The sequence below is a fragment of the Lepidochelys kempii genome, chromosome 17 (genome assembly GCF_965140265.1).
Source record: "Lepidochelys kempii isolate rLepKem1 chromosome 17, rLepKem1.hap2, whole genome shotgun sequence".
Lineage (NCBI taxonomy): Eukaryota > Metazoa > Chordata > Testudines > Cheloniidae > Lepidochelys > Lepidochelys kempii.
Genome location: NC_133272.1, coordinates 10,644,548 through 10,662,162, shown reverse-complemented (window position 1 = coordinate 10,662,162; position 17,615 = coordinate 10,644,548). Strand labels below are relative to the sequence as shown.

The 17,615-nt window shown below is 46.6% G+C and overlaps 1 protein-coding gene across 11 annotated transcripts in view; it reads right to left on the bottom strand.

Moving 5' to 3' along the window:
- The window catches only part of RAP1GAP2 (RAP1 GTPase activating protein 2), a 265,418-nt gene that overhangs the window by 139,679 nt on the left and 108,124 nt on the right, over positions 1–17,615 (bottom strand). The window contains exon 1 of one of the 11 annotated variants that reach the window (XM_073315716.1): positions 414–472. The exons of the other annotated variants lie outside the window; for them this stretch is intronic. Within the exon in view, the coding sequence (XP_073171817.1) occupies positions 414–457 (44 nt within the window). The 5' untranslated portion in view covers positions 458–472. Of the gene's footprint in view, positions 1–413; positions 473–17,615 lie in introns of those variants that run through there. 11 annotated transcript variants of the gene reach the window in all.

Below are 17,615 nucleotides of genomic sequence, written 5' to 3'. Positions count from 1 at the left end.
TTGAGTTGGAGCTCCTATATCTCTTGCCAAGGGACACCTGTGATGGTCTCTGACACCCACTATTATTTTAAAAAGGAAGCTGCCCTGTGGGAACAAGCATAGGCAGTTTATCTGTTTATAAGGGGTGACATTTTCAAAAGCAACTATGTGACTTAGGAGCCTGAGTCCCACTGACTTGCCGTGGAGGTCGGGCTCCTAAGTCTGATATACGTTTATGAAGTTTTACCCAAGTTCCCAGTAACAGCTATGAAATCTCAGCCACCCTACTGGATTTGCTCTGTCTGACACGCAGGTGCTTTTGCAGACTTGAAAGCTCCAATTTTACTAGAACATCCAGATTTAAATGTAAGCAATGCTCACAATGCGCCGTCTGAATACAAAACAAAGCAACAAAACCAACCACAGGGACTCACTCCTCAGACAGAACCAGCTCGAGGTGCAAGACAATCCCTGCCATTATGACTGTAGTTGAGCCTGCTTCTTTTTCAATCCCACGCACCAGCTTAGCTGTCACATTCAAATGGGCTCTAAGAAGGAAAGAAAGGCGTTAAGGCCTTGATCCTACTCCCACTGAAATGTACAAGAGCTTGTCATTAACCTCCATGGGTACCAAATCCAGTTATTCAAAGTCAATAAAGCTACAGCAATATATAACAGCGAAGGATCTGGTCCTATAAACTGTCCTACTACCAGGATTCTGCACAATAGATTTCCACATTGGCAGCTATCCAGACTCAGTACATACTGCTCCTCCCATCCCCTTAAGGGGCAGATAAGAAGCAATTCTAGTTCTAGCAGCAAGCAGTAGATGCCATTTTACTTAAGTAGGGGTGTGTAAACTGTTCCTATTAGAGAACAAAGCTACAGCATATGCATCCCTTCTGTAACTACTGCTTTCTGTCTTCATTTCCACAGCACAGATAACAGCTAGTCAAATATTCACTATAAATAAATTATCCAGTGCACTTAGCCCATTTTTCTGCTTGTGAATTAAACCCAGTTTCTGTAAGGGTATCAGTGGTTCGTAAATACCCGGTGAACAGTAAACATGACCAGATTTCAGCCCAAGGCAGCTCACAATACAAACCGCTTGCTTTGACTACTTGACTGATATTCATTATTTGTGGTATGTGTTAACACACTCCCAAAATTGAATGATTAAATGGTTAATGTTTGTACAGTCCTTTGAAGATGTAAAGCACCACATAAGTGCTATATTATTAACTGTGCGTAATGAGACTTTAGAATATCCCTGAAATCTGCAGACATTTTTAAGATCATCCAATTTAAGATAATAAAAGCTATAGGAAAATTACAAACCAATATCTGTACACGAAGATGGTTTTTTATTACAGATGCAGAATACACTGAAAAGGCATGTGGCTTTTGTAACGAAACCAGTTAGATACTTTTGTTTAGAAGTGCCATTAGATCTCTTTCATGCTGCAATATATCACTGCAATATGTAAAGTACATACAGAAGTTCATATCTTTGTTAGCAAAGTGATGAAAATGAATTTGCATGAATGGTTTTGGTCCTGAGCTTAGAACAAATATAGTAAGAATAGATTTCCCTAGGCTGTTAGACAAGGCCACTTGTGCCTTCATGGTGCAGATCCTTCTTTAATGCAGGAGCAAATGGGAATCAGCCACCAGGGTTCTACTCCTGGCATTGCAACAGACTCGCCTTGAGCATGTCATTTCACTTCTCTCTGCCTCGACTTACCTACCTGTACAATGAGGCTAAAACGACATGCTCACTTCAAAGGGGGACAGTGAGATTTAATTCATTATTTGTTACAAACTTTGAGATCCCAGAATTTATATGGTGCTGTAAAACTCATTCCTTGGTTCCCACTTCTCCCATTTCCAGCAAAATGCTCCAGCAAAAATACCATGCTGGCATTCCAACCAAGTAGCCCGCCCAGCCTTTCTGAAAACCAGTGAAGGATGCTCTGTCTGATTTTGCATCCAGTTCATATTCCTAGGTTTCACTTTCAGAGCTGTGCATAGCTTCATCCTGCCCGCATCTCAGTACTTCCTTCCTCCTGGAGCCCGCTCAGACCCCATGCTCTACCCAAATCTCCCATTTACACGACCTTGACCACCTTCTTCTACTCACGGCTTCATGATGTAATTTTGGAGTATCTGATATAAGACGCCTTTACAAGGCCTGATATTCAGAAAGTGCTGAGCACCTGCCCTCTGGAAATGAGGCCCCTTTAAGGTGAGTCAAGGTGGGGCACCCAAAATCACTAGCTGCTTTTGAAAAATGTTAATCCTTGTTTTCCTCTCCCCAGGCCTGACCCAAAGCCCACTGAAGTCAATGGGAGTCTTTCCATCTACTTCAATTAGCTTTGAATAAGGCTCTGTTTTGCACAGAACCAAACACACCTCCTGCACTCAACAAACAATAATTAACGGTACCTCCAGTGTCCAAGGAGGGAATGGGTTGTAATCCTAAAATATCAGTGAGTGAGGATGTTTTGAGCTTGTGTCATTTCTTATCCATGTACCTCTCCTTATTTCAAGAAATTGGACCCATGCCGTGATACCTTAACCTTTTAAATATTCTAGCTATAAATTACCTAGTTGTTCATTTCCTCCTCTCTATCCCATCTGCCTGACTGTTTCTGTTTATATCCCCCACCTGGTTACTCTCACCACAGAAAGGAGAGACCAACCAATCAAAGCCTGGATCATTGAAAAAGGTCAGAACGGTGCCACATATTGTTGCCTGTCACAGAGCAGACGGGCGATTCGGAAGGAAGGAGTCTGCATCCTCGGTACCACAGGTCGTAATGAGGACAGAGAGTGGGATGACATCAATCCATTCTCCTAGCAATGAGAGCAGCCTAATGAGAATGGGAAATGGCACTAATGTAACCCGTCCTCATTAATGGCCCTTCTAGGATGCCGTACGCAAGGCCCATGTCATTAATTCTGCTAAAGATGAAACATCAACCCAAGGCACATGTTTCAACTTTCTTGGGACTCGTTAGTCTAACGCAGCTGTCATCTCAGCCAGAGAGAGCATGGTATTAAAGATTTATTTCACCCAGGAAGATTACCAGAATAATAACCAACTTAAAAGAAAATTGTATAGCTTCCTGGATAATATCATGTCAATTATTCAAAAAGGCTTTATCAATAACTATTCAACTCACAATTCAAAGATTCAGAGATTTTCAGGCCAGAAGGGACTAGTACTGGATCATCTAGTCTGATCTCCTGAATAATTTATTTGTTGGTAATCCTAAGAATTTAGATAGCTGCATCTACCTTTATCTAAAAAGGTCATTGTCTGTGACCAGAACTACATCATCATCCACCCACGTTTCACATCTTCCACCCAGTGTCACAGTAGGGAGAAGTGAGCAGGAGCTGCCATCGACAGATATGCAAAGGTGGTGGACAGTACCAACAGCACACAGCAAGGCGGTTCCTAGAGCGTCTCCTGGGATACCAACCCTGAAAGGGTAGCACTAGTGTTGCATAACAAAAGCAGCACTGCGGAAGCAGGTACCGGCGTGTGCATAGCATTACACCAGTCTCCAGCACAGCACATTTGGACACTCAGCATGAATATGGGAAATATGCACGATCATGTTCACAGTCAACTCCGAGTATGCACACAAATGTCAACATATTCTATGAGGTTCTTGTGACTTTCCCTCTTTAACAACTACTTCTTCGGCAGCCTCTATAAGACACAGGATCGATGATGATAACCTCTTAGACAGCACTTGTCAGCCACAGATCTCAAAGCGCTTTACAAATGAGATTGTAACCTCTTTGGGACCCAACTTTTTGATTTGTGTTTATACAGCGTGCAGCAAGCACAATGGGGCTCTGGTTTCTGACTGGGATTCACAGGCATGAATGCAATACAAATAATCAATAATAATGTTCATTATCTCCATTTTACAGATGGGGCAAAGGAAGGCACAGAGAGGTAAAGTGACTTGCCAATGGTCATACAACGAGTCAGTGGCAGAGATGGGAATAAAACTTGTACAGCAGCTTAGTGGCAGAAGCTGGAATAGAACCCAGGTCTATTCTCCATGTCCAGTGTCTTACTCACTGGACCAGTCTGCCTCCTTCAAATAGCACAGCGTCTCTATTTGGTTATATGCAGTACACACAGTTCATAGCTTTAAAAGCAGCAGCACAATTAAATAAAATTGTGTCCTTGTTCATTTGGTGTTTTTTCCACCCCTGAATAAGGCTTTCAGAAGAGACAAGTTCCAAGATTTCAGCATTAAATTAAATCAAATCAACGGAGGAAATAAGTCTTTACAGTATGTGCAGTTCCTTTGGATTTTACTAGCAAATCAGTGCACTAAACATAATTGCTTATCATTAATGTCACTAATAAATCCTGATTTAGGATGCACAGTAAACTAGCATGCAGTAAAGCTGTATATCTGATGGTTTCAGGACTACAGATAGCGTCTTTACCCTTGATTCCTTCTCTGGTCTTCTGTGTTAAAAAAAAGGCCCAAATCCTAAAACCATTATTCAGGCAAACCCCCCCAGAAACCTCGGTGCAACCGGAATGGGAATATCAGGATTTAGCCCACAGTTTTTTAAGCCACCATTTGAAAAGAAGCTGGCAACAGATTTGGGGGCTTTCTAATAACAATGACCTTGATTTACAGAATCCGACTATCGCAGAGAAACCTGACACTGACTTGGAAGGCTCCACATAATCTGCACACTAAGGTCCTATGGTCTCTTCTGATTAGGAAGGAAATATCTTCAGGTTTTATTTGTTGTTATCCGCATGCCCAAGTAAATAGGGGATAGAGCTGTGATCCGTATCACACCACCACAGATTGCTACCGTACCATCCACTAGGAAACATGGGAGTTGGCTAGGCTGGGAGTCCTGTAGCAACGTGGTGGTGCCTTATTGAGGTGCCTAATTGGGAGTGGAGTTCATAGAATCACAGAATATCAGGATTGGAAGGGACCTCAGGAGGTCATCTAGTTCAACCCCCTGCTCAAAGCAGGACCAATCCCCAACTAAATCATCCCAGCCAGGGCTTTGTCAAGCCTGACCTTAAAAACTTCAAAGGAAGGAGATTCTACCACCTCCCTAGGTAACACATTCCAGTGCTTCACCACCCTCCTAGTGAAAAAGTTTTTTCTAATATCCAACCTAAACCTCCCCCACTGCAACTTGAGACCATTATCCTCATTCTGTCATCTGCTACCACTGAGAACAGTCTAGATCCATCCTCTTTGGAATCCCCTTTTGGGTAGTTGAAAGCAGCTATCAAAGCCCCCCTCATTCGTCTCTTCCGCAGACTAAACAATCCCAGTTCCCTCAGCCTCTCCTCATAAGTCATGTGTTCCAGTCCCCTAATCATTTTTCTTGCCCTCCGCTGGACTCTTTCCAATTTTTTCACATCCTTCTTGTAGTGTGGGGCCCAAAACTGGACACAGTACTCCAGATGAGGCCTCGCCAATGTCGAATAGAGGGGAACGATCACGTCCCTCAATCTGCTGGCAATGCCCCTACTTATACATCCCAAAATGCCACTGGCCTTCTTGGCAACAACAGCACACTGTTGATTCATATCCAGCTTCTCGTCCTAGGTCCTCTTCTGCAGAACTGCTGCCGAGCCACTCAGTCCCTAGTCTGTAGCGGTGCATGGGATTCTTCTGTCCTAAGTGCAGGACTCTGCACTTGTCCTTGTTGAAACTCATCAGATTTCTTTTGGCCCAATCCTCCAATTTGTCTAGGTCACTCTGTATCCTATCCCCACCCTCCAGCGTATCTACCTCTCCTCCCAGTTTAGTGTCATCTGCAAACTTGCTGAGGGTGCAATCCACGCCATCCTCCAGAACATTAATGAAGATATTGAACAAAACCAGCCCCAGGACCGACCCTTGGGGCACTCCGCTTGATACTGGCTGCCAGCTAGACATGGAGCCATTGATCACTACCCATTAACCCTGACAATCTAGCCAGTTCTTTTGAAATTCCGGGTGCCAAGCCATTCTGAACATTCCAGCCCCGGTGTACAGCCATACTGGAGTCCTGGTTCAGGTTCTGAATAGAGCTGGTTGGGAATTTGCCCTTGGAATGATTTGTGGATGGAAAATGCCCTTTTTATGAAATCTAAATGTTCTGTGGGGAAATTCCAATTTTGCCAAACATATCTGGCCTTCCCTTGTGAAAAATCAAAATGACAGGTTCCCACGTGGGGTCTTCATCTCCCGGGCTCTTTGCCTCCCCCGTCCTCAGCTGCCGGAGAGGCAGGTAGGATGGGAAGCAGGTGGAGAGCTGGGGCACTCAGCCTGTTTGCCTTTCCTGCAGCCACACTGGGAAGGAGGCAGAAAGACTCAGAAGCAGGAAGACAAAGAGCCAGAGCACACAGCCTCCAGCAGCCGGCCTAGAAAGCGCATGGGAAATTGGGAAGAGTCTTCCAAGGAGGCAGCCAGCAAGATGAAAAATTTCATTTTTTTTTGGCCGGGGCGGGGGGTCCTCCCAAAATGGAATTTTCTGGAAATCCCTTCCCGCAAAAAAAGAATCTCAATTTTGGTAGCACTTTTTGGGTCAAAAACCTGAAATTTTTCATAGGAAGGGATTTCCATTTCTCAGGCAGGTCTGCTTTCGAATGTAGTTCTCGGCTCTCGGGACAGGCAGAGCCTGGGAGCACTGCTGAAGCAGTTTGCACTGCCCCTGGAGAGACGGGAGAAACAGGGATGGAGCAGGTTTCAGAATTACTCCCACAGAGCAACCAACCGTCACAGTGAAGGTTAAGGGGGGCCATCCCCAGGGCTCGGAAAGGGATCCCTAGTAGGAAACAAACTTTCTATTAGTACTGCAGTTTATGGAACAGTATGAAACACTCAACCAACTTTTTCCTGTGACATTTTGCTTTCTTTATAGAAGTACAAAGTTGAGCTTTCAAGTGATCGCTGCTCTCCATGATGTCAATGTCCCCTACTGAATGACAGCAGACATCCATCATCCTCTAGCTCACTTACATAGATTCTAATGCCAGGCTATTCACGATCTGAAGAACAACAACTCACAAGGACACAGGACCTGTAACTGGGGGTATAGATTCTAGCCAGTGTTTGACAGAGAAAGGGTTAACCTTTGCCGTCTGCTAGTGAAAGGACCACAGGGAATGACAAGGGAGCTGGCCTGAGAGAGCTGTAGGGAGATGATTAATGCCCCAGCTCATTGTGGGTCTGATTTAAAACTCATTGAAATCAGTGATAGTCTTTCCACTGACTTGGCCATGCTTTGGATCAGGTCTCATAAGGGGGAAATGCTGAAGAGCTAGGGTTTTCCCCCTCTTCCTTCTCCCTCTCTGATACCTACCTGCACTGAGTTGGGCTTTAGACCTTTGTTTTAGCCTCCAGCTGAAGCAGGCAGTGCCTCTCAGCTTTACTTGGTCGGTGGGAAAGCTTGTTGCATTTGTCATTGCTCCTTAGAGGAGGAGAACGTTCTTTCCATTTACTTTCTGATGTTACAACAAACTTCACCTATGTATCTTGAGTCTTACTCTCCGATCACCGAGACACTAAAGACAAGAGCACAAAAACGTCAACCACCTCCCAAAATGATCTCTCTCTCTCTCACTCTCCTGTGAAGCAGTAACTCTAGAGTTTGAAAAAGATCCACTTCTTTAAGCTGTAAACAAAAGGCCTCACCTACGCTGGAGCTTTGCAGCCACAGAGGCGAGCTACTAGCATAACTACATTAATTCATTAGACCAGCAAAGCTGATTAACACCATGATTTGCACTGGTGCGTCTTACACCAGTTTTATGCAGGGTAAGGCTGGCCATTGATGACTGAAATCCCTAGTGCAGATTTTCCCCTGGACAGGGTAATGGAATCCAAGAGATCAGCTAAATCCATTTGTGGAACTTGAGGAATCTCCTGATAACAAGATGGATCATGTAGGACAATGTTGCTCAAGTCTTCCTTTGTTTAGATGTCCCTGAATCATCAAGGTTATTCCAGTGCCTTTCAGATTGTTTATTCAGAAAGATCATCATCAGGCTTTCATCCCATAGGCAGAATGAAAATAAATTGTAGAACTTGAAACAGACTAAGGGCATGAGCACCCTCTAGATGGTCCATGGAGAATGAATGGAATTTGAAGAGATCAATGCCTAGACAATTTGACAGTGCTGTGTAAATCTCGCAGGTTTCTCCTGAAATCAAAATAAAGTCTGGGTGTGGTCAGCAAAGCCTTTTGATGGAAATGAAAGAGGTCCTCTGGGTTAGAGAAAACGCATGACCCTCTGAAAAAGGTTGAGAGCTGGTTATCATCTTAACAAGTAAACAAAGTTTAAAAAGCTTAAGCTGCAAATGCAAATTCTCACGGAAGTACTGAATATTCAGCTCTCTCAGTAAGGCTTTACTCTTCAGAAAAATGATAATAGCTTTGTCTGAACAGTAGTGTTCCCAGTGGTGAGCTGGAGCCGGTTCCCACTGGTTCGCTAGAACCAGTTGTTAAATTTAGAAGCCCTTTTAGAACCGGTTGTTCCGCGCAGGACAACTGGTTCTAAAAGGGCTTCTAAATTTAACCAGCCAAAAGTGGCGCCTTAGGTGCCAACTCCATGGGTGCTCCAGGGCTGGAGCACTCAAGGGGAAAATTTGGTGGGTGCAGAGCATCCACCGGCAGCTCCCCGCCCCACCCCCAGCCCCAGCTCACCTCCGCTCCGCCACCACCTCCTCCCCTGAACGCGCCGCCCCGCTCTGCTCCTCCGCCCCACCCCCAGGCTTCCCGCGAATCAGCTGTTCGCGTGGGAAGACGAGGCGGGCTGAGAAGCAAGCGGCGGCTTCCTGTTCAGGCCCAGGGAGGCGGAGGTGAGCTGGGGCTGGGGTGGGGGGTCACGAGGAGGGCTGCCCCCACCACAGCAGGTAACCCGGGGGTGGGGTGTGTGCAAGGGAACCGCTCCTTGCCCCATCTCACCTCTGCTACCCTCGGCCTGAGTGTGAAGCCGCCGCCTGCTTCTCAGCCCTCCCGGGGGCGGGGGGAAGACGGAGAAGCAGAGTGGGGGGGTGCGTTCAGGGGCGGATGCGGCGCGGAGGCGAGCTGGGGCCGGGTGCAGGGTGGGAAGCTGACAGTGGGTGCTCTGCACCCATCAAATTTTCCCCGTGGGGTCTCCAGCCCCGGAGCACCCACGGAGTCGGTGCCTAAGGCGCCATTTTTGATGTGATCAGTGGGGGAGTGGCCCCTTCCCATGCTCCCCCCTTAGCTATGCTCCCCCATGCCTAGGAGCCGGAGGGACCTGCCGGGATGCTTCCTGGGAGCTGCCCCAGGCAAGCACCTCCTGGACTCCCCACCTCGCCCCCCGGCAGGTCCCTCTGGCTCTTAGGGGTGGGGTGGGCACCCACTACGGTGGCCCAAGAGACCCTCCTGCCCAGTTCTGGGGGGCACTCAGGGGACGGGGAGGAGGGTGGATAGGGCAGGGGTCCTGGAGGGGGGAGGGCATCAAGGAACGCGGGGGGTTGGATGGGGACCTGGGAGGCAGGGGTGGGCAACGACCGCCTCGTGGGGTGAGGAGGGAACCAGTTGTTAAGATTTTGGCAGCTCATCACTGAGCGTTCCAGGTCACACAAACTGCACTCTCTTATCCTGCTTTCCATCCACTGAACGGGCTGCAGGTACCTGAGTCGCTGTCTCTCCTTGATCCCTGCAGCAGCAAATCAATGAAATAATTTATTCTGTCCTCCCAAAAACAAATATCTGGAGAGGCCATTTGACCTCGTGATGTACCCACAGAATGGGAGATAGGAATTACCGAATTCTAATCCTGGTTCTGCCACTGATGCATGGTGGGGGCTGAGAAAATCACAGGACCATTCTGTCTTGGTTTCCCTACCTGTAAAGCAGAGGTGGGCAAACTACGCTCCGCGGGCTACATCCGGCCCGCGGAACCATCCTGCCTGGCCCCTGAGCTCCTGGCCCGGGAGGCTGTCCCCCGGCCCCTCTCCTGCTGTCCTCCCTCCCCTGCAGCCACGCTGCCGCACGGTGAAACAACCTAAGCAGCGGGGCTGCAGAGCCTGGCCTAAGCCGGTGCTCTGTGCTGCGCGGTCAGGGGACAGAGAGCAGGGAGGGGTTGGATAGAGGGCAGGAGAGCTCGGGGGGTGGTCAGGGGCATGAATAGGGGTTGGGGCGGTCAGAGGGCAGGGAACAGGGGTTGAATGGGGGCAGAAGTCCTTGGAGGGGCAGTCAGGAATGGGGGGGTGTTGGGGACAGGGATCAGGGAGGGTGGATGGGGCAGGAGTCCCGGGGGGACAGTCAGGAAGGAGGTGGGGTTGAATGGGGTGGGGGGGCAGTTAGGGGCGAGGGGTCCAAGGGCAGTCAGGGAGAAGGGGTGGTTGGAGGGGCAGGGATCCCAGGGGGGCAGTTAGGAAGGGGGGATTGGATGGGGCGGCGGGGGGCAGTTAGGGGCAGAGGGTGCGGGGGCGGTCAGGGGAACGAGAGCAGCAGGGGGCGTGGATGGGGCAGGAGTCCTGGGGGGGGCCGTCAGTGGGCAAGAAGCAGGGGAGTCAGATAGGGGGTGGCCCTCAGGCCAAAAAGTTTGCCCACCCTTGCGTAAGAGGCTCAGCACTGGGTGAAGACTTCACAATGTGGTCAGTGTAGTTTTGTTCAGTACAGTGACTCAAATTCAGACCAAGTATCGGTGGATGTATCTCTGAGGTAGAGTTGGTCAGGAATTTTTTGATGAACCCTCCTTTTGCAAAAAAATAAAAATAGTTATGTGTCCGAATCAAAAAAGTGCTCCTGAAATGGTTTTGACAAATCTCCTAACTCAAAACATTATTTAAAAACGTTGAAATTGTCAAAATGCTCCATTTTAACACTTCTAAAAAAAATCAAAATATTTTCTGATGAAACGCAATGTTGTTAGATTTAGACTAAATGAAAGTCCTGGGCGGGGGGGCCGCGCCATGCCTGGCTGTTTAGGGAGGCACAGCCTCCCCTAACCAGCCCTCCATATAATTTCAGAAACCCAAAGCAGCCCTCAGGCCAAAAAGTTTGCCCGCCCCTGCTGTAAAGCGTGGATAGTAATATTCAGTGAAGCCAGGGAGCAAACATCTGTTGTGTACTCCTGCGTCCCTCACTGTGGATCTGCTTCTACTCCCCACACGGAGGAAGGCCTCATGAAATGTGTAGTCACAACTGCGCACTGAGGGCTTTATTAACAGAGCTATAAGTCATCCCAATAATTTAACTTGCGCATTAGCACATTTCATAGCGAACTAAATGCGCATACAATTAAGTCTACCATATTGTAAATCAAACAGGAGCATGTTCAAGGCAATATATTATGCAGACAGCAAGCTACTGTATTTGTTATGCAAAATGACTTTGGAAACTCAGCATGCGTCTCTCTCACACGCACACACATACATGAAGACGGTAAGGCGCTAATTCTGCCCTCACCAACACTGGTTTTATGTTAGGGTAACTCCATTGACTTCAGCAGGGTTACTCCTAATTTGCACAGACGTAAGTGAGATGAGAATCAGGCCCAAGCAGATTGCAACACGTAGGCACAACATCTTAGGTCAGGGTGGCCTGCCAGCCTTAACATAGAGGGAGAGACCTGAACGTTGCTCAGGACCTGGAGGCTTTACAACTGAGGTGGTTTGCTACCCACCTGGTTCTGAAGGGTTCTGGACACTGGGGCCGATACCATCCAAGAAGAGTCTGACTCAGAAAACGCTTTCTGTCCTGTGCCTGGTGTCTGGATTCTGGAACAGGTTATGGGTCTAGAAGATCAAGCCAGCTGGAGCTGTTCAGGCAGCTAAGCTCAGCTGCTTTATGGACCAGGCAGGAAAAGGAAGCTGGAAGCCAGGAGTAGGAGGCAGCTCCCATGAAAAGTCACAGAATAAAGAGACTGTGGATCAGAATCCCAGAGTAAGAAAGACTTTGTTTTGAGTTTGGGCGCGTACCCCGGAGTGGAGAGCAATTGCTCTAGAGCTATATTTGTACCAGATGAGAGAGGGTAGGAAGGGAGACAGAAAAAATGGTTACTGGAGACTCAGGTCTGAATTCAGCTCCTAGCTCAAGTCATAGACTTCCAGGGTGGCTTTTAGCAAGGCATTCACCCACCTTGCGCCCAAATCACCATGTGTGAAATAGGGATTGTGCCCTCCCTGCCTCCCAGGGGTGGTGTCTGTTGTCCATCTACAATCCATTAAAGATCATGAGGTGCTCAGATGTTACAATGTTGAGGCCTGCGTAAGCTGATGGATTGGTCAGGAGAGCTACTATGTGGAGTGGGAAGAAACCTCCCTGTGATGACATCAAAGAAGTCAATGGGACCAATATCAAGGGAGCAATACTTCCTACCTCGTCCAACCGTGACTGAAGAGCTGAACCCTACTTTATTGAACAGTCTGATTACAAACTGCAATAAGTTTGTCATCTGTTTATGCAACAAAATGCCATTCTCCCTTCCAGCAGAGGCAATTAGAAGATGACACACCACTTCAAGGCTCCTGCTAGACAATGCTTTTGAATTGTCTACGGCTCCCCTTGAAGAGCCTCAGTTAGTATCTGTCTTGCATAAATATGTTGCCTGGTGGGAGTACATTTGTAGAGTGAAAACACAGATTGTATCTCAATGACACGTTCTCACAAGGGGTAATTGGCTGGAGACAATCACGTTCAGAAATTGCTTTCTATTGCTATTCACGCGTTTTCTCTTTGCCACTCTTTCTAGAGCCGAAAGGGGAAAGACAGTGTTGTCTAGTGGTTAAAAGGAAGAACGGGACACGTTGCTGTCTAAATGTCCACCAGCTTCCACAGAAGCGGTGGAACTCCCCCACTCCTGAGAGAGAAACAAGAGACAAAAATCCTCACACAGAGAGCTTGTGCCTACACAAACACACACGCACCTCGCAGAAGCTGCATTTCCAAGGCTACCTCTAATACCTGCTACCTTTCAAATCACTCCCCTGAATACGCACACAGGAGTCCACAGAAAAGTGACCGCACTGCAACTGCGGTAGTTTTCCCATGAATTCCCCCAGGGGCTGAATAGGAGATGACGCGTGTCCTCTCCATCGCTGCCCGGACTTGCATCGTCTCCAGCCACATGTGGGCTTTACACTGGGCCTAGGGCAGAGTCAAGGGTGCTGATGAGGCTCCTTTCTCCCTTGAGTAGAGAATCTCACAGGGAACCAGTCAAGCACTAGGACTCTCCACCAGCAAGATTCAAATATTCATGGAAAAGACTTCCCTATTCAGAGCCAGAACCGAGCTTCGGTCACACTCAGTACTACTCCTTACGCCCGCTTCTGGCAGCGGCGGCATGTGGTGGCACAAAGCGAAAGGCAAAAGTAAAGGGAAACCACTGTCCTCGGAGATCATCCGAGGCTTTTTCTGCCATATTCACTTGGAGAGGGCCACGAAAGGAGAAAGTAAACCCCACACACAACCTTGCACCTCCCCCCCGTCACACACCCACAGAGGGCAAGCTACTCAGCTAGCGTCGTTTCACTGAAGTGAATGGAGCTACGTCAATTTACACCAGCTGAGGAGCTGGTCCCAAATGTTTTCTCTTTCCTCCTTGGGCTGCTTGAGGACCTAATGCAGCTCTTCTAAATCATCAACAACATACCCTAAAGAAACACAGCCCAAGTAATTGCAAATATGTTAATTTACCCTTATCGGTGACGAGAATGCAGAGTTCAGCTTTCCAGTTTCGGGGAGAATTAGCCCACCTTGCTTGTACAATGTAGGAGCTGTTGTAGTCCGTGGTACATGACACTGGTAACATTTGAGAGGAATGTGAAGGGACTCTCTGTGAAAGGGATGACCTTTGAGTCTTCACAGAGATTTCATAATACAGCACTAACCTATTCAAGTACCTGTCAACCTTCTACATATATCTTTTGGATAGGAGTCTGAGAAGATCCAGAGTTTTACAATGGCCCTTTAAAGATGCGAGCTTCTAAAATATCATGTGGACTCGGACAGAATGTTATCGTTGTTCGTTCATTGCACATGAAGTCTGTGAACTTGTACATTACAAACTCTGCTGCAACAAAATGCCAGAGGTGCTTCTTGATGCGTCAGTCTTAAGACAGGAAGCCTGATTCTCCTCTGGCTTATACCAGCATAATTCCATTGGCTTCGGGGAAGTTACTCCTCCAAGGGGGAGGAGAATAGGACCCAGACTGCATTTAACTCCTCCAGGATAATGGACAAGACAATAAGAGCTGATGTCCTGTCCAAAAAACTATCCCCCAAGCCCTCCTCTGTGAATCCAAATTCACCAAGCGATTGAACCTGAAGGCCTACTCATCTTAAAGGCCTGTCTTCCCTGCACCGTCAGCTCAAGTGTTGCCCCTAATCAGACTCCCTTCCACACAGGAAAATGACTAGCATGAGTTAAGTGGTGCTGTAAGCTCATGTAAGGTGGCCTGTCAGGGACAGAGGGCTGGTGCTGAAGTGCTGCTGATGCTTGAGACAGTAATGCAGTGGGGAGGTGTCAGTTACCTCAATTCATCAGTTGTTGAGCCAAGGACTCTGATAATATCCACTTGCTCTCTGTAGCACAAGCCTTCTTTCACCATGCGGTCATGCACTCGAGCTAGGCTAGCTCAGGTGGCTTATACCAGCACCAGAAGATCTTTGTCGGTTCAAGTAAACGTCTCCCTGAATGACATAAGCTATAGCTGTATCTACAAGGGTTGTTTGCCAGGATACCTAGGTTGGCCACACCCCTGGCCAGCATAGCTATGCCAACAAAATTCTGTAGCCTACATCTGGCCTAGAGGACAGGTCTTCACTAGAAGCGCTACATCAGCACAGCTGCGCCGCTGTAGCACGTGTGGTGAAGACGCTCTATGCCGAAGGGAGAGCGCGCTCCCGTCAGCATAACGATTCCACCTCGGCGAGAGGCAGACGCTATATCGGCGGGAGAGATTCTTCGGCCAACACAGAGCCAGTTTGGACAGCGTTTAGGTTGCCGTAATTTGCGTCACTCAGGTGGGTCTTTTTTTCCCCCACTGTTATTGGTTCACTTTTTACTGTTATTATGCACCTCTAAATCACAGCCAGGGGAGTGAACGGCAGTCAGTCTAGACATACCTACTCTAGCCGTATTCTAGCTAGCTCACTAAAAATAGAAGCAAGGACAGTGCACTGAAGACTTCGGCACGGGCTGCACACACAAGTGTGTACGCAGGGTGGTCGGGTGGGCTTGTCCAACCCACACTGAAGCCTGCACTGTGGCGTCCTCCCAGCTCTTTTTAGTGAGCAAACTAGAGTACAACTATTCCAGGTACATCTACAGGAGCTGCCATTCACCTCCCTGGCTGCGATGCAGACACACCCATCGGGCCAATATCACATGTACTCATCTGCACTGAAGTGTTAACACACACGTAAGGTGGACCTATGAAATACCTATTCCTTTTCACTCCTCACTCAGCTGGCTAATTAAGACTACAGTTTAGGAGACAATACAGCTCCAACTGACGGATACGATTCCCATTGAAGTTGGATCCTTCCCTAGAAAAATCAGTCCCCAATTGTTTTGTGGGTTTTTAGATGCTTATATGAAGTCTTTGTCTTATGTGAAACAAGAGGGCTGGTTAGGTATCCCTACTGCTCATGCAACCTGGTTTTTTTTTGTCTTTTTTTTTTTTTTTAAAGAAAGTGTTTCTCTCACTCCCCATTTTTAATCTTCTGTTTCACAGTTCAAACTGATCATTTTTTAAAAATTGTAACTTTTCTGCCTTCCTCCAGCTGTGCAACATTTGATTATTTCTGACTCTTTATTCGATGCAGCAAAACATAAGTAGCTTATTGGTATCAATAGCTGGACAGAGCCTTAATTATTTTTCACTCATCTTAAAGCTTGACCTTTTTAATGTGTTGTTTTAAATATTGGCTTTATTAATCCCCCATGAACACTCTCCTTACATGATCCATGATGGATCCTGTATGATCCACAACAGATTGCATCCCAATATATAGCACACATGGTCTTATTATATGGTGATTTCCTATGAGAAATATAGCTACCACCCATTAGTAGAGCATCTGAAACGCCTACCTGGACTATTTTACTTATTCTGTAAGCTCCTTGGGGCGGCACCATCTTTTGTTCTGTGTTCGTACAGCGCCTAGAGCATGACTTGGTCTCCTACGTGCGACGATAATACAAATAATAATAAATAATTATGTGAAATTTGTTCAATACAGGCTTGTTCCAAAGCCCATTGTAGTCCGTAGAAATTGTAAGGTCCCTGGAGTTTGGACTGTCTTCTTTGTGAAATATCTGTAGAGTGCCTAATATAATGTTATCATTGTATTGATGTAGTGTTTAGGAGCCCCAGTCATGGACCAGGACCCCAGTGCTAGGTGCTGTACAAACACAAACAAAGGTAGATGCTGTCCCAAAGCGCTTACTATCTAATGGGGCTCTGATCCTTGACTGGGGCTCCTTGGCCTTACTATAATATAATTAATTTATTATTAGACTTCTATTGTCTTTAGTGGGTTTTGGAACAGGCCCTATATTCCTGTAAGTGAATCTCTCTCACACCCTTCTCCTGGATCTTATTTCTACACAAATTTTTAAATTCCTAAAGGTTCAACCAAAACCAAATTACCAAACGTAATCATTAAAATGACCTTGGAGACACCTACTCAATATAATCTCAGCTCTATGAAATGAAAGGGGATCTGCTCACAAATATTAGGAATTCAGTTGTTTTCTTTTATTGATCATCCAGGAGAGAAACACATCCCCCATCACACTGAACATTCTAAAGCATCCCGTGTGGACCTCTGTTTGACAAGCTCCAGCTAAGGCAATAATAGGTTTACAGAAACGCATTTTGTCCTCAAAACCAGGAGATTTGGGAGCAAATATCTATAACCCTATGGTATCTTTCTCTCTCTAGCCATAAGAAAAAGCCATACAACTAATATTTGCTTTTATAAGGTTGTTATTCTTTTATGAAATCTCCTTTTTGTTGTCTGCAAACAGCACTTAGTCTGACAAACTACACACATGGAGTGGGAGGGGGGAAAAGGGGGATACATAAACTGAGACATTTATTACTTGTGAAACACTGTTAAAAATAAACCTAAGTGGTGATGACAAGTACTCTGGGCAGATGTAATTGTGGATAATCTAGCTTTAAATATGTGAGGGCTTTTTAGAGAGCATCACTAAATGTTTTAACATATGGAACTTGCTAATCCATGAAAGCAGAATGTTTCACAGAATGTCTTTTTATTAAGCATAAGTTGCACTGCCAGGATCCCAATGTATTGCTTTAAATCATATATTTTGAACTTGGCATTGTTAAAAACACACCCACAGATGTTAGTGGCAAGTTAGTGAGAAGAAAGTGACTAAACAGATAGAGAACCAAATTCTCCGTTATACTGATTTCCACATAGCTGTCCCACTTTAACCAAGCAGAGAATTAAGCCCATAATACTGAACACAAACAAGTCTGACCACATTAAAGGTCTGAAATACAAATCTTTCAAGCCAAGAGTGTCTTTGTCTTCCTGCTTGTTGTGAAGAAACTCCCTTCATCCAATGAGTGTATTCAACGTGCTATAATAATTCCTCCACTGGTGACAATTTTGGG